We start from the raw sequence: 23,490 nt of genomic DNA, 5'->3' as shown, positions 1-23,490 counted from the left end.
GCTACCTGCAGGGTACGGGCCCCTCGCTGCCGTGCTTGGGGCAGCGCCATCCTGTGGCCTCAACCAGCCTCGGCCTTCCCAGACGCCCCAGGGGTGGCTCCCGAGGGCCCCCGGCGAGGGCCAGGTGTCCCTCCCTCGGCCGCTCCCTGCCGGCGCTGAGCGGCAGCTGGGTCCCTGGGTGCAGGCAGGGCTGTGGCAGCTGCCGCTCTGGACCGAAGGCAGGGGTCCCGCAGCGCCCCGGGCCGGCTGCTGACTGTGGCATCCGCCGGCGGCGGGTTGCGGCGCTGCTCCGGGGGTGAATCCGCAGCCGCTTGGAGGCGGGGGGGGAGTTTCTTGGGAGTCAGCCGTGCTGTGGCTGCAGCCAGGTTAGCAGGAGCCGGGGGGGGGGGAACGTTGGCAGCGGGGCCCCCAGCACCCTTCCCTGCCGAGCGGCCGGTGCTGCCGCTGCGCTGGGGCCAAGGGCAGGGCCAGCCCCGCCAGCCTTCCGTCAGCTGAAGCCGCCGCGGCCCTTTCCCCGCGGCTGCCGGGCGGCGTTCCGCGCTGTGCGCCTTTAAGGAGCGCGGCCGTGGCGCCGTGACGTGGGTGGCACAGGGCCAGGGAGGGCAGCCGCCGCCTGCCAGCCCCGCCGAGGAGAAGCACAACAACGTCTGTGCGTGGCCGCCGGCTGCCAGCGCTCATGGCGGATTCAACCCGGCACGCCCCCGGTAAGGCGCCGACGAAGACTTTATCCCGCTCCCTCGTTTGCTTGCGGCGGGGCAGAGGCTCACCGTCTCCCGGTGCGGAGCCGCAGCGTGCGGCTCCCGCCCCGGTGCGCCGTGACCCCTGCGCTGTGACTCCCCGACTCGCATCGGGGCGCGGGCGACCGAGCGGGGTTCGCCACCGTCCGGGCGCTCGGGCTGTGCCCCCCGGGCGCGGGCCCGGCCCTGCCGGGGTGGCAGCAGCGGGTCGCCCGCCCTGCCTGGGTGAGCCGCTGGGCGCTTCCCGCAGCGCGACCCCCCCGCCCGGGCTGGCTGGCGGCCGCGTCCCTCCGGCGGGAGCCGCGGGGCTGCGCAGCGCCGTGTTCGGGACCGAGCGGGCGCTGGCGGGGGGCGGCGAAGGACGATGCCGCCAGGGCCGCCGCGGCTCGTTCCGCAGGGCCGGGGCTGGGAAGCGCCCGCAGCAGCTGCCGCGCTCGGTGCGGGTGCAGCGGGCTCCCCGCCGCTGCCCCTCTGCTGCGGCCTGGATCCGGGCAGCGCCGGCGGCGCTGGCCGAGCGCTCGGGGCGGCTGGTGTCGGCAGCGACGGGCCGGGCTGTGGCGAGGGCAGGAGCGGGCAGCCTCGCTCATCCCAGCCTCTCGCCGGGCACCGGCGCTCCCGCAGACCGGCGCGGGTAGCGCCCAGCGCGGCGCTGCCGGGGGCGCTCGGCAGGATGCGGCCGTCTCTGGCGGGAGCTGGCGTTCAGGGCGCGCGTTTCGCCAGGGCGGTTCGGGAGGGCTTTGGGGGAGAGGCCCCGGCCCGGGCGTGCTGCCCCCCTGGCTGTGGGGCCGAAGGGGCGCTGCGTGCCGAGAGGCCGTGTGCCACGGCTGTGGGGGAGAGGAACTGGTTTTCAGCCAGATTGCAGGGAGGACCTGTCCTGCCGAGGATCCTGCGCTCCCCAGCCGAGCTGACAGAGGCAGTGGGAGCTCCGTGTCCCCCAGAGCCGTTGTGGCTGTCATGTGCTGGGTGTTCCCAGGGAAAGCTGTGGATCCCAGGCAGGCTCCTGGCCCGTCAGGGTGCAGCACAGGGCAAGGAGCTGAGGAGCACCCTCCCCATCTGGGTGATTTTTGGTGGGGGCCCTGCTTGGCCTCTGCCACTGTTCAGGTCTGTTCCCACCAGCTCCCTTGCCGGGAGGACTACCTCGGTGACACTGGGGATGCCCAGCATGGAGGTGGAGGTTGCCAGAGAGTGCCTGGCAGCGATCCCCCATCCTGGGAACAGGGGGGGGGCTCATCCCCACCCCCATTCAGTGCAGCAGTGCCTGGGGGCTCCCCCCACCCCTGGCAGGTGGTTCTCCTTAGCACTGGTGTCAGTGGGAAGGGGAGCTGGCAGTGCTCAGATGGCTTGGCTGCTGCCTCACCGGGCTTGTTTTGGGCCTGGTGGCCTTTGCAGGCTCCTTCCAGCCCCTGTGGCTGTGTCCTGGCCGGGGGCAGAGTGGGCAGCCAGCCTGCCCCCTGAGGGGTCCCAGCAGCCGGGTGGTGGGGAATGAGGGAGCCCTGGTTCCCACCCTGCTGGCATTTTGGGGGCCAGTGGCCATGCAGCTGGGAGGACAGCTGAGCAGCTTTGGGCAGTACCGCGGTGGGAGCTCAGCCCCTTCCTGGGTGGGCAGGGCCAGCTCCAGGCCCCCAGCAGCCTGGGTTCCCTCCTCTTTCTTTCTTTTTCTAAACTTCCTTCTGCTCTGAGGTCTGCGGGAGATCCCTCTGCCTGCCGAGGCCTGGCAGGCCGTGCTCTCTGTGGCTCCCACTGCGCTCCTGGCTGGAGCTGGTTATCTTGCCTAGTTTGGGTGCTTGTTTGCCACTGATCTCTGGTCCCCCTCTGCTCCCCAGGGGCCACACCACAATTCGTGGCTGCCTCGTCCTGCTGGGGCAGGCTGCCTCTCTGCACAGCACTGGGGGATTTTATTTTATTTCTTTCCCTGCTCTTGCCCATTCCACAAGACCACTGTGGCTCTTGGTACAGCATCCCTACAGTGCTTTTAAATGTCTCTTAAACTTCAGCAAAGTTTGGGTGGGGGAGGGGGGGGGAAGGAGCCATGGCAGGAGGTGCTGGTGATGAGGAGCCTGAGCAATGGTTTTCCTTGAGCCTTGCTCATTGGGATCCCGACCTCCAGGGGTAAATCCCGGGGGGCTGTGGGACAAGGACCTGGCTGCTGCTTGGCAGTGCTGCTTCCTGCTCGGTGACTGCTGAAAAGCAGGAGGGTGCCGGCTGCTTGCCTCCGTACAACCCACAGCCAGCCAGGCACAGAGGGAGTGCCCGGTGCTGTGTGCAAGCCATGTATTAATGTAATTACTATGTTTGGCCTCAATTGCCTCACACCATCCCCCTCCCCCCTTTGTTGACATCCCTAGGTCTGGGCAGTGACCTGGCAGCTGTGCGAAGATGCCTCTTCACGAAGCGAGAGCTGCGGCTCTCCTTGCTTGGGTAAAGCCTCCCTCTCCTCCACCATAGCTTGCCCCATAGGGACATGGGACATGGTGCCTGGGTGTGTGCCAGCTGCCGCCGGCACTGGCAGCTCCTTGGGGGCACAATGTCTGGGCTGGTCAAGGGAGGGATTGTGGCTGGGGCAGGTCTTGGGGCAGCTGAGTCCTTGCTGTTCCTGGCAAGGTGGGTGTCTGCAGGAGAAGCCTTGCTCACTGTTCTTGTTGAGTAACTAGCGATGCCAGAACAGCTTGGTCTGGCTGTGGAAACTGCCTGGGAGTTGGAGCTGAGCTGGAGCAGGCAGCAGGCTTGGGATGTAAGCAGCAGCTGGACCATGAAGGGGCTGTTGGGTCTGCCTTGCAAATCAGTGCTTTGCCGGAGCAAAACATTGCAGCGTGATATGAGACCTGTGCCAGCCTGTCTGGCTGTGGGGATTGTGTTCAGCTTTTGCCTAGGCCAGGCAGGGATGGTTGGGAGGGCTGGCTTTGCTGTCACATGCAGACCAATCTTGTCTCCTGCCAGGAGTGTGAGGTGGCATAGTGTGGTGTGGTGTTGTCTTCTGACTGTCTTCACCTGTTTCTAGGTGAACAGCACAAAAGCTTGTACTCATCCCCTTGATGATCTGTCACAGCTCCAGGACTGCAGTGTCTTCATCAGAATCATCAACAAAATGTGAGTATGGGGAGCTGGGGAGCACTCTTCAAGCTGCCTGGCTTGTCTGAAAGGTGGCAGTGAGCATGCTTGGGGCTGCATCCCAGAGCCATGGCCTTGGCCTCCAAGAGCCTCTGGCTGCAAGTGTGGTCCCTGTCTGGCAGGGTGGGAGTGGGAGTCCTGGGATCTTCCTCCTCTGGCAGACCTGATGCTGGATCTCCAGCTCCTCTGTGAAGTTCCAGCAAAGCACAGCACCTGCATAAGCAGCACTTTGTCGGGTGTGTTCTGAAGCCCGCTGCAATGAAACACAGGGCTTGTGCCTTCACACTGTGGCTCCTTCATGCATAAACCCACCATGCATGGGATGATAAGCCTTTTGGGCTGCCCTGCTTGGCAGCCTCCCTGTGTAGATAATGTACTGCTTCCGAGTATGATACAGGCATGACAGAGCCTGCTTGCTCTGTCCTGGGACCTGTGGTGGGAGAAATGCCTCCGTCAGGAGCTGTGTTTGTTGCCTGTGAGCCAGGGCAATTGAAACCTGCAAGCCCCATCCAGTGTGGGGTCCAGAGCAGTGACCTGGAAGGGAGAGGGGTTTGCGTGTCTCCAAAATGCTGTTTCCCACGAAAGGTGACACTTTGCGATAGCAAGTAAAACAACTGGCTCCACGCATGACCTCCTGTCCCCTGTGGTACCTCCCTGCCTGGTGGGGATGCTGCCAGCTCGATGCTGAGGCTGGCAGGCAGAGGAGGAAGCGGTGGAGGCCAGCAGTGCTTGGACACATGCGCCGGGGGGCTGGCTGCCTGTCTCAGGCTGTTCACCAAACACAGCCATGTTTGCCAGGGCTGCCAGGAGCGTCTGTGCCTGCTCCTGGGCATGGTGTGGTTGGCTTTTGCTTCACCACCCACCCTGGCATGGGGGCATAGGGCAGGCCAGCATCATGCCTCTTGCTCAGCAAGCTCTGCTGGGGGAGTGGGGGAAAGGAGCACCATTTGTTTAATTCCTCGGCAAAGCATTAATGCAACCTGTACACTCTTCTAGCCACAGGAGCAAGGAGGGGGAGTCTGTGCTGGAGCAGCCACTGCCAGAGAGGATCTCCTTCATCTGTGGCTTCCTGGAGAGTAAGAGCTGTCCCTGGGGGAAGTGGCTGCCCCTGCTCGGTCTGGTCTTGTGTCTGCAGGCTTCCCCCTTCCCAAAGTGACTCTCTGCTGCATTGGCAGCTTCGTGATGTGCAGGCAGGGCTGCCCTGGCCCTGTGGCAGCGTGTGTGAGGAAAGCTTCCCAATGGAAAGCCTTGCTAGAGCGCAGGCTTGATGCAAAGGACAGGGTGCTGGTGGCTACTCTGGTGATGCTGCTTTGGGGTGGTATTCCTAGCCCGGTGCCTGGCTTCAAGCTGCTCACATTCCATGGGAAAACATAAAACTGAGCAGGAATCCTAGGAGGGTAGTCTTGCACTTTTGCTTGCCCTTTCCTGGAAGGGGAGACATTGTATCCCACCCTCCATAGATGTGACTCTGCTGGTGGAGGAGGAGCCAAAAGCACAAAGAGATGCCGAGGGTGAGGTGGGGAGGCTGGGACTGAGGGGGAAGTTGCCAGGGAGGGGGGAAAAAAGCCCATCAGACTTAATGGCAGAGGCTGAGCACTGGGGGCTTGGCTCTGGAGCCCAGCCCACCCTGCACCCCTTCTACCTGGGGATGCATCCTGGTGTCCCCCAACCCAAACACATCACTTCAGGGGGTGGACATGTGCCACGGGCTGGCAGGCAGCATGCTTAGTGGTAGGGGCTCCTGTGTGAATGGGAATCCCGCTTCACATTGCAGAGTACTGCAAGCACAAACTGGCTGCAGAGAACCTGGTCTTGTCACAGAAACTCCTGGAGGGAGAGGAGCTGGCGTTGGCCAAGGTAACTGCAGGGCATGCTTTATTCCTAGCTGGCACTGATGACTGACTTGGGGTTGGTGATGCTTACCTGCCTCGTTTCAGGTGACTGTGCTGCTCCTGTATTACACCTCCATGAGCTGCAAGAGCCCTGAGGACTGGAAAGAGTTTGACTATGAGACCCAGGTAATCCCTTCTGGATTCCTGCTGTGGACCAGGGGTGTGGGGGGAAGCAGAGATGCCTTTTGGGGGGCCCTCTGAGACCTGCCCTCCTGTTCTGGGTTCCCTTGAAAGATGGTGTGGGATGGGTGCTGCAGTGCTGGCCAGGGCATCTGGGCAATCAAATGCTCTAACTGCGAGTGTGGGCACTTGCCAGTGCAGGCACGGGCAGGCAGGGAGCTGCCTGTTGCCCCAAGCCTGCTGTGGTTGCTGCCTGGCTGGCCCCACTCTGCCCGTGAACCGCAGCTGCTGCAGCACAGCTGCTGACCCTGTGGCTCCTCTGACACAGGTTGAGCTGGCATCAATCCTCAAATTTGTGCTGGATAGTGAGGAAAGCCTGGATGAAAGCCTGGAGATGTTTCTGCAGAGGAAAGGTGAGCACCAGGTCCTGGCTGCCTGTCCTGTGGCACCAGCCTGGAGTAACAGGCCAAGCCTTGTGCAGGCATAACAGGCACTGGGCATGTTTTTCTCCTGGCTGGCACCAGTGCAACAGCCTGATAAGATGGGAGGTTAATGTGTTTGCTGTGGTGATGTCCAAGTGCCAACTCTGAGTGGGACAGACAGTCCATAACCTTGCAGAGGGCAGTGCTGCGGCACACTGAGTGCTGAGTGCTGCTTGTATCTTCCTGTACGGCTCCTGTGCCAAAAGCACCAAACCGGCATGGATGACACTTTTCTAGAGCATAAAAACATTGTGGTTTTTTCCCTGTTTGTGCTGCTGTAGCTGCCAAGTCATAAAAGCAGCAACACCATCCAGATCCCCTCAGCCCAGGACTGAGTGCTGTCCCCTGTAAGCTCTTCTGTAAGAGCAGGGCTGCCTTATGCCTGCCAGGCTCTTGGCAGCATCCCAGCCTTTGTGGCACAAGCTGCTTTTGCTGGAGGAGTGAGGCAGGTGGGATGTGTGCAGCTTTGTGGTGGGAGTGGAGTGCCGGGGCAGGGTTGTAAGGCAGGTTTATGGCTCCCTGGCCTGGAATTTGTTCCTGCGCACCTGGGATTTCAGCTGCTAAACCCTCCCTTCTGGTATTAATGTGAAGATCACAGCCTGCTTTTCGCTTGTGCTTTGCAGCACCGTTGTCTGCATCCAGCAGCAGCTCCGAGGAGCACTCCCTGCTGTTCTCCTTCCCACACAAGCAAGAACTGCGTTTTCTGGAGCTGAAGAATATTGTGTCCTCCTCAGATTCGTACGTCCTCAGCTTTTGGCTGGCAGAGGGGGAGCAAGGGGAGGGAGGAACCAATGACACCTTCTGGGACCTGGAGATGCAGCTGGGCTGCACACTGACTTGACAGACCCTTTTCTGCCATGGTGTTGTCCTCTTCCAAACTGCTCAGGCTTGACATGGGGATTTATGGTGTGAGGTTGAGGTTGGGCTGTAATTGGCTCCTTTTAGCCCAGCTCATTTCAGCCTAATGGGCCCAGAGACTTCCCAGAGCAGCTTGTGGTCCTCCCCTGTCTTGGGGTGGGTTCGAAGTTATCACTGTGACCCCCTCTGAGATGGGGGAACCAGAGCGGGTTTGACTGGCCGGGGAGAGACATTGCCCTGTGGTCAGCCCTGGGTAAGTTACATGGTGTGCCTCTCGGCAGACCGCTGCCCAGCACACCGTTCTTGCCCGTGGGGGGAGTCATGCAGACCCCTCAGTTCCAGCTGCAACGCCTGAAGAAGCAACTGGCTTTTGAGAGACAGAACCGGGATGAGCTGGAGGTGGAGCTGGCAGAGAATCTCAAGCTCATTATGGAGAAGGGTCAGTTGCTAGTGGGCCATGCTGGGGTGTGGGGAGGGGTTTCTGGGGCTGAGACCTCGCCTGGTTTCTCTGACTGTATTATGGCTTTGACCCCACCACAGCTGTGCTTGTGCATGGTCCATCCTGCCAGACCCCAAGTGAGCACAGCTTGTGGCTTTGGGGCTTTTCTGCTTTCCAAAGCAGACAGGGCAGCTTGGGGTTTGCTGTGCCTGGCCCCATGGTGGACCAAGGGGACCCTTCCCCGTTAATCTGGAGCCAAGCATGATGCTGAAAGCCTTGCTGATGGGAGCCAAGACAGCTCTGATGCTGTTGTTGCAACTCTGAGATGGCTGTTGGTCCCCCTGCCAAATGATTTGGAGCAGGCTGGCAGGTGTAGGAGTCTTGCCATCAGCATCTAAAGCTGTCTCCACCCTGGGGTTTTCCCCAGACACACATGGAGCCTCCAGGATCCTTCTTCCCTCTCCTGTTCCCTTATATATCCTGGGCAACAAGAGCCATGACTGAAGCAACACCCATGCTGAGCACCAGTGCTGGCAGCCTGGCTCTTCCCTCTCCTGCTCCAAAGGTTTTCTAAGCAGCGGCTCCTCACCAGCTTGGAAGAAGGAAACGCATCCCCCGCTGTGCTGTTGGCGGGGTTCAGGTGTCATAAAAAGATGGTAACTGGTCCTTTCTTGCCACCTTCCGCAGAGGCTCAGATCACCGTGATGCAGCAGCGGATTGATCACTTAGTTCTGCTCAACAAGAGGCAAGCTGCAGACCAGCTGGAGCCAAAGGAAATGGAGGAGCTGAGGGAGAGGAATGAGAGGTAATCCAGGACGTCTGCTCCCTCCTGCTAGGCAGGTCCTTGTCACTCCCATGTCCCCAGGGTCTGTGTTTGTCTCTTTCCCCAGCAGTGCAGTAAATGGGTGAGGGCAAACCTTCCTCTTGTTCTCTGCCGCCTCTGCAGCTGCACCCTGGAGAGGAGATGGCTTTGGCAGCTGCAGAATCATGGAATGGTTCGGGTTGGAAGGGACCTTCAAGACCAGCCAGTCCCACCCCCTGCCAGGGGCAGGGCCTCCTCCCCCCAGCCCAGGCTGCTCCCAGCCCCGTCCAGCCTGGCCTTGAGCCCTGCCAGGGATGGGGCACCCACAGCTGCTCTGGGCAGCCTGGGCCAGCGCCTCGCCGCCCTCACGGGGAAGGGTTTCTTCCTCATGTCCAACCTAAATCTCCCCTCTCTCAGCTTCAAGCCATTCCCCCCTGTCCCACCACTCCCTGCCCTTGCCCAAAGCCCCTCCCCAGCTTTCCTGTCGGCCCCTCCAGGCACTGGGAGCTGCTCTAAGGTCTCCCCGCAGCCTTCTCCTCCCCAGGCTGCACAGCCCCAGCTCTCCCAGCCTGTCCCCACAGCAGAGGGGCTCCAGCCCTCTGACCAGCTCCGTGGCCTCCGACAGGCCCACTCCGACAGGTCCGTGTCCCTCTGATGCTGAGGACCCCCGAGCTGGACACAGCGCTGTGGGGGGGTCTCAGCAGAGGGGCAGAGCCCCCTCCCTCGCCCTGCTGGCTACACTGCCAGCAGTGCAGCCTGGGGTGTGTTTGGGCCAGCAAACACACTGTGCTTTGTGGTCGGGACAGTTGCAGCCTGTAGCCTGTTTTTATTGCAGGGGGCAAGTCCCAAACCACACAGCGTGTTCTAACACCCCACTCCCTACCCTAAACCCTGCATGGGAACAGGCATGCTTGTTATGGGAAAAGTGTGCTGCTAGCATGGGACTTGCCTGTCACTGAGGGCTCTAAGGCTGATACTAGAGCCACTTCCCCAGCTGCTGGCCCTCCAATTTGATCCAGTTTGTTTGGATCTGAACTGGGTGGTGTCACATGCTTGAATTCTGTTGCCTGTCACACTGCATCCTGGTCTTTGCCCTGTCCCTGTGCAGCAATGTGTTTACTTGGGAAGGATGCCTAGCCTCTGCTAGTAGGTGCCATGCCTTTTTTTTGTCCTTTCCTCACTTATTTCACTTTGCAGAGAGGTGACTGGAGTCCTGCAGCGGCTTCTGCCCTCGGTTCAGAGCAGTCAGGCTCCTCCAAAGCACAGACATTGCTTATCTCTGCTCCACTCGATGACATATTGTGACCCAGTCTAGAGCTGAATTTATGGTAGTTTTGCACCATGGCATAGAGATACCTTTGTACTTCAGTAATGTTCAGCAGCATTGGTTCCCAGTGGTGTCCTCACCTGCCTTGGGCTCACACCCCTTGTTTTAACTTTGGCTCCTCTCCCACAGCCTCACGGTGCGCCTGCACAACACCCTCAAGCAGTGCCAGGACTTGAAGACTGAAAAAGGCCAGATGGAGCGGAAAATCGACCAGCTCTCTGAGGAGAACGGGGACCTTTCCTTCAAGGTGCAGGATGCTGTGTCCTCTCCCTGTCCCCATAGCCTAGTCATTTGTGATGGGATGCAGGAGGAAGGATTTGATGGCAGTGATGGCTGCTGGGTTGCTTATAGCTCTGCCACTGGCCTCGTGACCTTGACCAAGTGACTGAGTCTGCTCTGGGCTCCAGATCCTGATCTGAAGGGGAACCATGGTGGGGGAAAAATAGGGGCTAGGCAGAGCTGCTGGCATGCAGTGCTGGTACAGGGCATGAGCACCCAGGACCTGGAATGCCTGTGGATGCTGCAGTGCTTAGTGCTTAGAAGAGGGCAGCTGGGCAGTGTGGGTGCTCTCTGACCCTCCTCTGGGATAAGGGTTTTTTCTCTTTGTAGCTGCGGGAGATTGCCAGCCGCATGGTCCGGGTGCAGGAAGCCCTGAATGAGCTCTCGGAGGAGCACAACGTGACCCTGGCACAGTCGCGGGAAAAGCAGGGACAGCTGGAGGATGAGCTGTGTGCTTCCCTGCAGGAGAAGGTGAGGGGGTTCTGCCTGGGTGGTGAGTGCCTCCTGCTCTTGCTACTCCTGGGAAGGGTTCCCTGCCATGTGACAGGCTGCTGCCCTCCCAGTGAGGAGAGAAACCCTGAGCTTGCCAAGACCTGGTGTCAATTTAAAGCTGGGTGACTGTGCCTCTCCTTGCTTGGTTCCCTTGTGTTGCACTGTGCTCTATCCCATGTCTCTGTCACCAGAAATACTTAGAAGAGAAGATCGAGATTCTCCAGGGGAAGATTTCTGTGCTGGAGGACCAGCTGGCCAAGCTGGAGGACTGCAGCACCCAGGAGAAGGGAGAGGTCATGGGTGACATACTGAAGGTACAGCTGGGTCTTGAGAGAGCCTCTGGCTCCCACAGTGAGGGCAGGCAGTGCTTGGATGCAAAACTATCTGGAGGGAGTGGCAGGTGCTGGAGGAATGCATGGCAAAGCCATGCAGGGCAGAGCCAGCTGCTCTCTGCTATTGGATGGGGGTTGTGGGGCTGAGCACACTGCGGGAGCCCCTTTTGTGCTGAATTTAGAAATACTGCTCCTGGGTAGCTGCTGGCACCCCCAGCCTCCCATAGCATTGATCTGTTGTGGAGGGGGTGGCTCTGCATGGTGGGAAAAGACTTCTGGTTTGAGAGAGCAGAGTGGCCCAAGGCTAAGGGGAAGGTGGGGTGTGTTGGGGTGCACTGGGGGTGCTGGGAGGGCAGGCAGGTGCCAGGCAGCTCCCATTGGGATGCAGTGCATGATTCTCCAGTGAGAGTGTAGGATGCAGCTCAAGTAACACCTGTGTGTTGTTTTTTCCCCTCCCTCCTCTTTGCTCTGCCAGCTGGAAGAGCTGAAGCAGGAGGTATCCAGCCTTGTCACTAAAGGGGCTGAGCTCCAGGCCACCATCCTGCGGCTGGAGGAGGAGAAGCAGCAGCTGAGTGGCCTTGTTGCCAGCCTTCAGAGCTCCCTCTCTGAGAGCCACCAGGCCAGGGAGAGGCTGGTGCAGGACCTGCAGGCATGGGAGGCCAGCGAGCCCAGCAGGCAGCAGGAGCAGGAAGTGGAGGTAAAGAAACTGTCTAGGGAGTTGACCCTGCTGAGTACCAGGCTGGAGGAGTCACTGCGGGAGATGGCACGCCGGGAGGAGGAAGCTGAATGCTTGCATCAGGAGGTGGAACGGGCCAAGGTGGACTGTGCTGCTGAGCGAGCCTGTAAGGCAGAGCTGGAGGAACAGCTGCAAAACTCGCTCAATGAGCAGAGGGTGCACCAGGAGGAGCTGGCCCGATGCTGGGAGCTGATGAAGGAGAAGGATGGGGAGCTGGATGAGCTCCGCCAGAAAAACATCTCACAGGATGAAGAGCTGAGGGACCTGCAGAAGACTGTCAGCAAGCTGAAAGGAGAGCTTTCTTTGGAGATGGCCAAGGAGCGGGTGCCCAAAGGGGACAAACTGCAGGGATTCTCAGAGGCCACCCAGAGCAGGGATGTGGAGGGGGACAACATCAAGGCTACCTGCTCAAAAGAGATGTCCCTCAAAAGCTTGGAGGAGAAGACTCATGACAGGGAGCAGGAAGCTGGCTTGAGCCAAGACCTTTACCAGGGGAAGCTGAAGGAGAGCCATGTGCTTAGTTTGCAAGTGGAGGAGCTGGCGCAGCAGGAGGCTATGGCCACCCTTGAGCAAGTGGAAGCCAAGGCGGAAATGGCAGAGGCTTTGAGGGAAGCAGCCCAGCAGAAGGAGAAGGCATTGGAGCTGCAGAAGGAACTACAAAAGGGCAGGGAGCTGACCCAGAGCAAAACAGCTGTCACAGCTGCTGAGAAGGAGCTGGCATCCCTCTCTTCTGCAGTGCAGGAGAAAGGCTGGTCAGAGGAGAGCTGGAAAGAGGAGCTGGAGAAGCAGCGGTTGACTATCAAGGCTCTGAAGAGAGACCAACGTTTCCAGAGAGAGCGGGAGGACAAGCTGCGTCAGGAGGTGAAGGTCTGCCAGGACCAGTGCCTCCAGAAGGAGCAGCAACTTGCTGCCCTGCAGCGGGAGTTTAACAGTGCCCAGGTGGAGCGTGCCTCCCTGGAGAGCCAGCACTGCCAGGAGCTGGAGCAGAGGGCGAAAACCCTGGCTGCTCTACAAGCAGAGCTGGCAAAGGCCAGGCTGGAGGCGACTGAAGTGCCATCCCTGCGGGAGCGATTAGCAGAGCAGGACTGGGCCAACCGGCAGCTGCAGGTAGAGGCAGCAGAGCAGGCGGCACGGCTGGCAGGGCTGCAGCAGGCTGAGGAGACCTGGAGCCGTGGGCAGCAGTGGCTTGAAGCGGAGCTGGGCCGGTTCATGGAGCAGCATACGCAGAATATGAAGCGGCTGCAGGAGCTGGCAGCCAGCAGTCAGCAGGAGGCTGAGGAGGTATTGCGCAAGTTGGAGATAAGGACTAATGAGTATGAGACCAGCAAGGCAGTGGCTCTGGAGGAGAAGAGGAGGATGACTGCTCAGGTAGGGGCTCCTGCAATTGGGTGGGCTGTGGGTTGGGGGAGCTCCCCAGGAAAATGGGTATGTTTGGTCTTCTGTGCACACCTGAATTACAGAAGGGTTTGGGTTGGAAGGAACCTCACAACCACCCAGGCCCCCTCCCCCCAGCCCAGGCTGCTCCCAGCCCCGTCCAGCCTGGCCTTGAGCCCTGCCAGGGATGGGGCACCCACAGCTGCTCTGGGCAGCCTGGGCCAGCGCCTCGCCGCCCTCACGGGGAAGGGTTTCTTCCTTATATCTTACCTAAATCTCCCCTCTCTCAGCTTCAAGCCATTCCTGCCCACTCACAAGGGTGCCCGTGGCTTGGCATGGCTTCTCATTCTCATGCTCCTGGTGTGGCCATGGGGCATGTGGCAGGCAGTGCACCAGCACTGACCGGCTGCCAAAAGTATCCAGGGCTCCTTGACAAAGGATCATTTGTCCTGTGGTACCTTGTCCACAGATAGAAAGGGATTTGGGGGGAGCTGGGGCACCCTGTTCCTTCTGGTTTTTCCCACTCTCTTGAACTGAATTTCAGCTTCTCACCCAGTTGGCAGGAATGGCTGCTGCTGGGAGGAGGGGGCTGTGTTCCCAGACCGGGTGGTCCAGATGTGGCCAGAGGTGGGTCGCTTTACAGCAGCATTGGTCTCAGACAGAGCATGGGTTAGCACTTGGGGAAACAATGCTGGAAAAGTCCCATTTCTCTGCCCAGGGACCCTGCAGAGGCCTCGTGGCTGTGACTGGGGTGGGTTGGGGGCTCCCTGAGCATCCCCCAGAGCAGGGAGAGCCTGGCTGGGCAGGAGCTCTCAGCAGCCAGGGTCTGGCAGCCGTCTCCCCTTGCTGAGACCGACAGCTGACCCATGGGACTGCAGCTTGCAGGCATCCAGGCAGTGAGCACACCCACTGCTGAAGGATTTATGAGCTGCCTGCCTGTTCCTGGGGCTCCTGCTGTGTCTGGGGGCCTGGCAGGGTTTCCTGGCTCTTCCATGGTGTCACATCCCACGTGTCTGTAAGGACAAGCTGCCAGCAGCCACTCCCCACTTATGAGCCACAGAAGCATCCCCTTGGGGCTAGGATGCCTCCCCTTGAGTGGGCACAGGCTCCCCTCAAGTTGTATGGCTTGAGGCTTGGCACAGAGGATGCCCACATTGGGATGAGCCTCCTGCTTTTACCCTGGTAACAAACAGCTGGCAGTGGAGATGCCTGCTCTGGCAACTGGTTATTGCATAACTGTGCTGGCTTCCCTCGCCCTTCGGCCTAAAGGGGTCTCAGCTTTGCTTCCAGTGCACAGCTGCTCCTTACACTTAGGTAGTGCAAGCCTCCTCCCTGCAAAGACTAACATGGAGCAGCTGTGTTTGCCTGCCTCAAGTGTGGTACCTGAAGTACTGGGAGCTTGCTCCGTGAAGGTACGGCTGAACAGCCCCCCGGGGCAGGAAACCTCCGGTGTCCTGCTCCCGGAGCTGGAGGGGAGGGACATGCTCCTCCACTGGAAGATTGTAGATGGGAGTCTTGTGCCTGGAGCTGGTCTGACCGACCCATACTTTCAGGTGGAGGAGCTGAATGAAAAGCTGACCCAGCACGAGAAGGCTGTCCAAACCCAGGAGCAGAGAGTTAAGGTAAACAGGGGCCAAAACCCTGCAGGGCTGAGCTCTTGGCCAGCCCTCGAGCTGTTGGTGGCTCTCCAGGGGCTTCAGCTGGGGGAGGCAGGGGTGTGGGGTGCCTCTAAGGCAATTTCTTCCCTGCCCACAGGTGCTGGAAGGGGAACTGCAGGCAGGGGCCACCCGCCAGCAGGAGAAGGTGGCAGAGCTTCAGGCACAGCTCACCCAGAAGGAACAGGCAGCCAAGCACTACAAAGAGCAGGTATGGCAGGGGCTGGCATGGCCCTGCTGCCCCCGTGCCCCATGAGGAAGCTTGATGGGTTTTCTCTCCTTGACATCCTAGATGGAGAAAGCAAAAATGTGCTATGATGCAGAGAAGCAGCAGAACCAGGATCTGGCAGAGAAGCTGAAGGCCATGGAGCAACTGCAGAAAGAGAATGCGGAGCTGCGGATGGAGTCAGAGAGGTTGGCCAAGGAGCTGGAGCAGAGCATCCTGCAGGTCAGGGAGTCAGAACTGAGCTGCCAGAACCTCACCAGCCAGGTCTGCAGTCTGGAGGCTCAGGTGGGCACAGCACAGCAGGACTCCACACCCTTCCTCCTCCTCCCCTTTGTTGCTGGCTCTCTGAGGATCCATCCCTTCCTTCCCATCCAGGTGGAGCTTGCCAATCAGCAGCTACAGGAGCTTGGCAAGTTCCAGGGGGCAGCAGACACGCTGAAGGGCCAGGAGACTTTCTGCCAGAACCCTGCTGATCTCAGCACTGACAGCCTTGACCTCGGCGTTGGTGAAGCACAGCCACTTAATGCCACCAGGTACCAGCACACTGCAGCTCAGCAGAGGTCGTCCTGCTGCCAGCGTTGCTAAAACCCCCAGTGTCCCCAGTTCTTGCTGTTCCCCGAGGGCTTGGTAAGCCTGTCCGTGCTGCTGTCATGCCCCATCTGCAGGAAGGCTGGCTGCCCACAGCTGGAGGCCTCGGTGCCACCAGGCAATGAAGAGTCACTGGCATCCAAGCAGCTGCCCCGCAAGGCAGAATCCCTGGAGAGCCTCCACTTCGCTCCTCGCCACAGCCACAGGCAACTCCACCTGGGGACCAGTGCCCACTCCCTGGGTGACCTCTCGCTTCACTCCGGGGACAAGACCCCACCGACCTTGACAGTGAGTGGTGGGTCCCCTGGGTGTGGGGCAGGACAGGGATCCCCTGCAGAAAGAGATATGGTTTGCTGTGCCCTGCAGCCCAGGGCTCACTGGGGACTGGAGGGAAAGACAGGGGGTGGCTTGGGGGAGCTTACTTCCAATGCTCTTGCAGTTGGCTGGGGCTGCAGCCATCGCCTGGCCACCCCGAGGAAGCCTGAGCTGCTGTGGGGCTCTTTGTGCCCCCTACGTGCCCTTGTGCCGAGGACCGCTCAGCCCTTCAGAACCCGTGGCGTGGCAGCTGAGTGGGCAGTGCGAGAGGACAGGGGGTCCCAGGAGGTGCAGCCTTTTATCCGCTTCCTCCCCTCTGCCTCTCACCCCGTGGGGCAGCAGCCAAGCAGCTGCAGGGCACAGCACCCCAGGGGTGCTCCAGCCCCGGGCAAGGGCGGCTCTGGGATGGGCTATGGGCTTTGGTGCCTGGGTGTTGGGGTGGGGGGGCAAGCCCTCATGTCAGTGCAGGCTGGGGGATGAAAGGATGGAGAGCAGCCCTGCCAAGGGCTTGGGGGTGCTGGGGGATGAGAGACTCAGCATGTCCCTGCATGTCCCTCACCCTGTGTGGCCAGCAGGGCGAGGGAGGGGGCTCTGCCCCTCTGCTGAGACCCCCCCACAGCGCTGTGTCCAGCTCGGGGGTCCTCAGCATCAGAGGGGCACGGACCTGTCGGAGTGGGCCTGTCGGAGGCCACGGAGCTGGTCAGAGGGCTGGAGCCCCTCTGCTGTGGGGACAGGCTGGGAGAGCTGGGGCTGTGCAGCCTGGGGAGGAGAAGGCTGCGGGGAGACCTTAGAGCAGCTCCCAGTGCCTGGAGGGGCCGACAGGAAAGCTGGGGAGGGGCTTTGGGCAAGGGCAGGGAGTGGTGGGACAGGGGGGAATGGCTTGAAGCTGAGAGAGGGGAGATTTAGGTTGGACATGAGGAAGAAACCCTTCCCCGTGAGGGCGGCGAGGCGCTGGCCCAGGCTGCCCAGAGCAGCTGTGGGTGCCCCATCCCTCCAGGGCTCAAGGCCAGGCTGGACGGGGCTGGGAGCAGCCTGGGCTGGGGGGAGGGGGCCCTGCCCCTGGCGGGGGGTGGGACTGGCTGGTCTTGAAGGTCCCTTCCAGCCCAAACCCTTCTGTGATGTCTGGATTTCCCCCTCCTGGAAACAGGCCAAGACTGAGCAACTGGACAGTGCTGACATCTCCTGTACCACCTCAGCAGCTCAGCCCCCAAATGCTGCTCCTGGCACCTCCACAGGGTCTCTCACCAGCATCCCCTCCCGGGAGGCCCTCATCAAGCAGGAAACCTCCTCCCCACAGGAGCCCCCCAGCAATCCAGCACTGTTGGGCCTCCCCGGCTACCGGCTGGTCACTCGCAGCTCTGCCAGGCAGTTGCAGAGCAGGGACAGCTCCAGCCTTGGTGCGTGTGGGCAGGGGGCGGGCTGGGCTGTGGGCTGGGCAGGCTTGGCTTGGGGTGGCCACTTTTTGCCTGGGATCCCCACCTCAGCCTTCTCTGCTTTTGGGTTTAGACCAGAGCAACATCTACCTGGGCACATGCCAGGATGAGCCAGAGCAGCTGGACTGGCAGCGCATTGCAGAGCTGCAGCAGCGTAACCAGGCCTGCCCGCCCCACCTGAAGAGCTGCTACCCCCTGGAGAGGGTAAGGTGGGGCAGCAAGTGGGCTGCTCCTTTGCCACATTGGGCCCAAACTGCCCACAGGAAAGGGCATGGAGAGCATTGGTGATGACACCTCTGCATTTCCTCCGCAGACCTCCAGCGGGACCATCACCGATGAGCAGGTGAAGACTGGTGACCCAGAGGAGACACTGCGACGATTCAGCATGCAGCCCCCTCAGAGGGCCACTTGGCACAGCACCCTGGCTGGCAGCTGGCAGCAAAGGAAGCACCTCCTGGATGAGTCCTACCAGGAGACTGACACCCCCCAGGTGAGCTGAGCTAAGCCTGTCACAAGTGTCCTGGCTGGTACACAACTTCCCTGGGAGCTGGGCTGGGGATGAGGGGCCATGAAGGCTGGTGGACAGCCACAGATGTTCTCCAGATGTTAGGGGGGTTGCTGGGCCACGCCAGCAGTGGGACCTTTTGAGCTGGTGCCTCCCCCAGGGCAGAGCTGGCACGTCTGAGCCTTCTGCTTTCCCCTCCCCACAGCTCCCAGGAAGGGTGACCAGGGCTCCTGTTCACCAGATGATGGTTCCAGCTTGTGTTTCCCCCCATCTTTATTCTAGTCAAAGAAGTGGAGCAGCTGCTTCCTGCTGCCCCAGCCCCGCAGGGAATGCAGTGAGCCGTGCAGCTCTGAGGGCCCGAGCAAGCAGCCAGGCCCCAGCGGGCAGGTGAGCAGCAGGGCCTGGAGCAGCCTGCTCTGGCAAGGAAAGTGGGGGGGAAAAAAAAAAGTCATGACCATCCTGTTCTGCACCTTCTTCTACAGGCTGAGAAGCATCAGCCACCCCAGGACTTCAGCAAGCCGTGCAGCTTGCCAGGCCCCAGCGGGCAGCCAGGCCCCAGCGGGCAGGTGAGTAGCCGGGCCTGGAGCAGCCTGCTCTGGCAAGGAAAGTGGGGGGGAAAGTCATGACCATCCTGTTGTGTTCTGCACCTTCTTCCACAGGCGCGAAAGCACCAGTCGCTGGGGTTTAGCATCCTCAACACGCCAAAGAGGCTGGGGACCAGCCTGCTGCGCCGGGCGGCTTGGCAGCAAACCTCATCCAAGAGATCTGGCAGCAGCACCCGCCGCTCACCCCGCATTGCTGCTGCCAAGGCCCCCAAGGACAAGGTAGGCACAGCCAACCCCCTGCAGCAAGCTCCCCAGCCTTCTGCAGTGGGGGGCGTTGTAAGGAGAAGCACATGCTCACCCCAGTGCCCCAAATCCCTGCCCTGGTCTCATGGAGGCAAGGGGGGGGGGAACCAGTCCCTGCAGTGCCACGGAGGCAGCAGGGTCCAAGTGTGGGCACAGCCACCTCCAGGGCAGTGGCCATGGTTCACAGTCACTAATGTCTCCTCTCTGCTTTGTCCCTTCCAGGCCAGTCACCAAGAAAAGAAGTCCTGAGGTGCCCTGCCTGGGGGGGAAGTATCTCCTATCTCCCCCGTGCTCGCTCTGCCCTGGACCCAGTCTGCACCCCCCACTTCCCTCTGCCCACCCAGCACTGTGGATACATCCCCAGGGGGGATGGGGCTAGACACTGCAAGTTTTCTATTTGTAAAATAAATTGTATTTCTTTTTTTTCCTGCTCTCCATGTCCTGGGTCATTCCTTCTACTGTGCCCATGGCCCATGTGTGGCTGCTGGCTCCTACACCAGGTGCCTGTAGGGGCAGCCAGGCCAGCAACAGGGAACCTGGGTGCATCCTGAAGAGTGGAAAACCATGATTCCCCTCCTTTAACTTACTCTCTAGCACCAGCTCCTGTCATTACAGTGTTTTGCCACCCATGCAGCCCCCACACTTCCTCCAAGTCTGGCTGTGGGGCTAGAAGCCTTGCCACAAATTCACAAGGGCTGCTGCCTCTCTGCCAGCATGGCAGGCTTGTTCCCTCCCCAAATCCTGTGCCTTGCCATGGTGTAACTCAGTCCAGCCCTGTGGCTCTGCCTGCGCAAGCAGCAGCTTGCCCGGATGGGGCAGGCAGGGTTCTGGTCAGTGTCTCCAGCCACTGCAGCAGCACTGCTTCAGTCCCCGAGTGCCATGACATGGGGCTTGTCCCCACTCTGCACTGTGCTCACAGCCCTACCCCAGGTGGTAGGATGAGGCCAGGGTGCCTGGTGTCCCTGCCTGTTCCTCACAAGTGCTGGCATGTCATTCCACCTCCACCACATCAAAGGGCAGCTCACAGATAGGGCAGCACACCCAGGCATTGCAGGATGCCTCTGCCTGCAAGGATGAAGGCCAGGCTGGATTAGGATCTTCCTCTCCACAGCAGGAGGTGTGTGCAAGGAGATCCAGGCTGAAGTGACCTGCAGAAAGGGGAGGTGATGCCATTGTCCCAGGCTCTGCAGTGCTGGGGTGAGCACAGGGGCCTCATGCTCTCCCTCAAGGTTCCTGTGGCAGCCTGGCATGCCTGATATGCTGTATCATCCCTCTTCTGCCTGTCACAGGGCTGGTGCCAGGGTGCCCTGCATGTGTGGCAGTGACATGTCCTGGCTGTGCAGCTGTCACTGCTTCTCCCTGAAAAGCTGGGGTTCAATGCACATGTGGGGACAGCAGAGCCAGCAGCAGCCACAGGTGTCCCCTCACCTCTCTTCAAACCCAGCCGCCTCCACTTGGAACCCACCTCAATGCTGTGGCAGCTCCACAGCCGCTCTCATGCAGCTCAGCTTGGCCTCCGTGGCTCCCACAGCACAGGACAGCTCACCCAAGCACCATCCTGCTGCTGCCTGGGATGGCGGGGCCAGGACCTGCCCCAGCTCCTGGGGATGGAGCTCTGGGCTCACCCCCCACAAGTCTCTCCCACCATCGCTTCAACTCCCAGCCTGCCTGAGGGGACTCAGGCACCAGCTGGACAGATGAACAGACAAACACAGTGTGCTCTGGCCCAGAAGCATGTCCCGCTCCCTGCTCAAGTCAGCCGTGCAGACTCCGTGTTTACAGGGAGGCTGTTTCAGGCCAGAGGACCCACCTGAGCATATGGGGCAAATGCCCGTGTCATGACTGCTGTCACCCCTCTTGGCCTGTCTCTCACATTGGCTGTGGGCTCTGGCTCTTCCTTCTGATGTGGACTGCCCTGAGGCAGCTGGCAGAGACCTACAGGGGCATTGCAAGAGCAGGCGTGAGCTTAGGGCTTGCTCCGCTGTGCCCTGCCCAAAGCAGTGAAAGACTACCCCAGCCAGGGACCAGATCTGGCAAGAAGGGAGCAGTGCACCAGCTGCCCGGCAGGAGCAGGCAAGGAGGGATTCAGAGCAGACAAATCACCGGGGTGAGGGCAGGGGATACACGGTGACTTGAGGGATGGATTACCTGCCCACCGGGCTGGGAGGTCTCTGCCTGCTGCCTGGCTGCCTGTGGGCTCTCGTGGGGGCTGCAGGGACATCTCGTGCAGAGCCTGGGGAACAGCAGACAAGAAGTAATCGTTCCCTCTGCCCGACAGTGCCAGATCTTGCGGTGGAAGGGGCCGGGTGAGAACTGAACCACTAGTATTCAGGGGTACAAAACCACCCCTGTGACACAAAATAACAATCACCCCTTCCAGCTGCCTTGCTGCGGACACTAAATGGAACGCAGGAGGTTTCTCGGTGGGCTGTGGGATTTACCATTGAACTCCTCTCATGCCAGTAAGGAGGGTGACTTGCACAGAGGAAGGCCACTCTTGCCAGGACACAGCCTGCAGCCAGTGGGGCAGAAGAAATGGGATCCCTCCAGGCATGGGGAGCACCCTGGCAGCTGTGGATTCACCCTAGCCTGCCCCAGGTGGGATCACTCCAGCCACGGGCAGAGCCCTCAGCAGGACAAGATCCATTTGGACGATTTTGGGGGGTGCGTACCAACTATGCAAAGGCTCTCTGCACTGCAATATGCCCTACACCAGCCATGGGCAGCTCTGGCTTACCTGGGTCCTCAGCTGGCAGCTCCGGGTCACCCCCCGGGCTCCTGTGCTGGCTCTGTGCCTCAGCGCCTGGCTCCGCACTGCTGACAGCACCATCTGGGCTGGTTGGCTGAGGCAGGCTGGGCTACAGGCAGCTGGCTCTAGCTGCTGCAGGCGGCTCTTCAGCTGCTCCTCCTCCCTTGAGCTCCTGGAGGCAGACAGTCAGCCCCGTGGGGAGGTGAGAGCAGGCAGGCTGGCAGGAGCCAGAGCTCCAAGCACCTGGGGGCTTGGAGGCAACACCTCAAGGTGGCTCCAGGCCTGGTTGCACAGGGCAAGGATGGAGATGGACCAGAGCGGGCTACATACGAGCATGGATTTGGAAAGAAAGTCCAGCAAAAGGCAGGGCTGGAGCGCCAGGGGCTGTCCGCGGGCTCGGGATCCTCCTGCAGGACAAGGGAATGCCCTAGGGAATCGAGACAGGCACTCTGTGACCCTCACCCCGGGTGCAGCCCCTGGTCCAGCCAGGAGAGCAACCTCTTGCCCTCTCCATGAAGCACGAGCAGCAGAAGTGGAAGAAGCAGTGGAAGCCCCATCACTGCTACCTCCCAGTGGGTTCCCGCATGAGGAGCACACAAGGGGCACCTACTAGGCTTTGCTGTGAAGGAGGGGGTGGCTGGATGTCCTCAGGGTCCAGCAGCGTGCGCACACGGATGAAGGACAGTCCAAACTGGCTGTGCTTGCTGAAGGGCTGGCTGCAGGTGAGCCGCAGGCGGTCCCACTTCTGCCCCACTGCCAGCATCAGGAAGTCTGCTGCAGAGGGGCAGCAATTAGGGTGGAGGGGGCATACTGGATACCACTGTCCCAGCACCGCTCCCACCTCGGCTTGTCACCTTGTGTCATTGTTCCCCCTGCAGAACCAGGACACGGTGACAACTGGGGGATTATGGGTATGGGAAGAGGCCAGGGCATGGGATCAGAGCTGGTACAACCCTCCTGAGGCTGCACAGTGAACAGGATGGCCACAACCCCTGATCTCCATCCCTACGTGTCATTCCTTAGTCTCTCCTTCCCTTTCCACCACCCCCAGCTAGCTGCAGCCCATCGGCAGCCCCCCAGCCTCTCTGCTCCGGGCCTCTTTCCTTCATATCGGGCAATACTTACCTTCCTTAAGCATCCGGACCCTGCAGCGGTTCTGGTCCAGCTTTGAGTCAGCTGGTGTCATCAGCGCAACACTGGGCACCAGGGTGAGATAGGGTTGGTTTAGTGGCCATGAGGAATGTCCCACCTCGATCTGGAGGAAGGCGCAGCCACAGTTGCCTGTATTAAAGCAGGAAGGATGTGAGGTTCAGGGCTGCCGAGCCCATCCTGGGTACAGCCCTGCCCGAGCTGGCGGCAGGGAAGGTACCAACATCCACATAGCCGATGGGACTGGCTCTCTCCAGCTGCAGCTCCAATCTCAGCTGCCTGCTGCGGTCTTGGGGGCAGCTGAGCCAGGGACGAAGGCTGTCCTCAAGCAGCAAGTTCTCCACCGGGTACTTGGGGTCCTGCACGTGACGGCAGAGATGCCATGTCACACACCAGCTCCCTCCCTGCCTGCCTTCCCCTTCCCCTCCACCTCGTTCTGGGTGCGGGGGACTCTCTGGCAATGCACAGAAATTGCACTCCACTTTTTGAGAGGAAGAACTGCACGCAATTCCTGCCCTTCAGCACTAATTAGCAAGCTTCAGCTGGTACTTAACAAGGAGAGCTGTGGCGCTGCACCCTGTCACACCCCATACCGAGACCCCCCCTCCCTCTTCAGAGACCTCAACAACTCAGAGGGAAACCTGGGCTTTGCAAACCTCCCATCGAGCCCCCCACCTTGAGGAAACACCCCAGAGACCTGCGAGAAGGACACAACATAGCTGATTTTGACTGGAGCCATCTGAGATCCCCTGGAGACAACTCTCTGTCGGGACCGAGCTTCCTTTTGGATCCCTCCAGCACCTGGTGAGGAGAGGGCACGTCTGTGGCAGGACTGAGCATCTCCTGGCAATGAGGAGCTGGGGCTCCAGCCAAGCCTCTGCCCCCCACCTGCCATAGCACAGCTCACCCCACTTTCAGATGGTGCAAAGTGGGGGGCTCTGGGGCAGCCTCTTCATTAGTCCCCGTTGACTCCAACCTCACCCCCCAGCCCCAGTGCCTCCCAGCTCTGCCCCCTGACCTTGCGGCATTGTTTTGCCACAGCAT

At 60.6% G+C, this 23,490-nt stretch overlaps 2 protein-coding genes across 8 annotated transcripts; one reads left to right on the top strand and one right to left on the bottom strand.

Annotated features, from left to right (window-relative positions):
- The first annotated feature begins 537 nt into the window (after positions 1–537).
- On the top strand, positions 538–18,948 carry NUMA1 (nuclear mitotic apparatus protein 1). 7 transcript variants are annotated; one of them, XM_056329130.1, is made up of 25 exons: positions 548–704; positions 3,083–3,155; positions 3,736–3,824; positions 4,842–4,921; positions 5,620–5,702; positions 5,783–5,863; positions 6,186–6,270; positions 6,963–7,077; positions 7,479–7,636; positions 8,324–8,441; positions 9,895–10,012; positions 10,375–10,515; positions 10,728–10,850; positions 11,344–12,972; positions 14,532–14,600; positions 14,734–14,844; positions 14,926–15,144; positions 15,235–15,392; positions 15,525–15,795; positions 16,910–17,159; positions 17,269–17,399; positions 17,509–17,685; positions 17,983–18,087; positions 18,183–18,266; positions 18,360–18,948. In XM_056329130.1, the coding sequence occupies exons 2-25, from the start codon at positions 3,114–3,116 to the stop codon at positions 18,795–18,797; spliced, it is 4,875 nt and encodes a 1,624-aa protein (XP_056185105.1). In that variant the 5' UTR covers positions 548–704; positions 3,083–3,113; the 3' UTR covers positions 18,798–18,948. The 7 variants fall into 7 exon arrangements, with proteins under 7 accessions (XP_056185108.1, XP_056185105.1, XP_056185102.1 ...); XM_056329131.1 differs by having other exon boundaries at positions 551–704; positions 14,926–15,392; positions 18,360–18,524; positions 18,771–18,947; XM_056329127.1 differs by having other exon boundaries at positions 14,926–15,392.
- A 172-nt stretch (positions 18,949–19,120) lies between these two features.
- On the bottom strand, positions 19,121–23,439 carry XNDC1N (XRCC1 N-terminal domain containing 1, N-terminal like). The gene is made up of 10 exons (XM_056329153.1): positions 23,335–23,439; positions 23,144–23,247; positions 22,667–22,805; positions 22,423–22,578; positions 21,908–22,071; positions 21,628–21,704; positions 21,286–21,469; positions 20,697–20,781; positions 20,359–20,483; positions 19,121–19,696 (listed from the first exon to the last, which is right to left on the bottom strand). Exons 1-10 carry the CDS (start codon positions 23,339–23,341, stop codon positions 19,412–19,414), a joined length of 1,326 nt encoding a protein of 441 aa, XP_056185128.1. The 5' UTR covers positions 23,342–23,439; the 3' UTR covers positions 19,121–19,411.
- Positions 23,440–23,490: the final 51 nt, after the last annotated feature.

The sequence above is a fragment of the Falco biarmicus genome, chromosome 2 (assembly GCF_023638135.1).
Source record: "Falco biarmicus isolate bFalBia1 chromosome 2, bFalBia1.pri, whole genome shotgun sequence".
Classification (NCBI taxonomy): Eukaryota; Metazoa; Chordata; class Aves; order Falconiformes; family Falconidae; genus Falco; species Falco biarmicus.
Note: the sequence above shows the minus strand (reverse complement) of the source record. Positions and strands in the feature narration are given on the sequence as shown.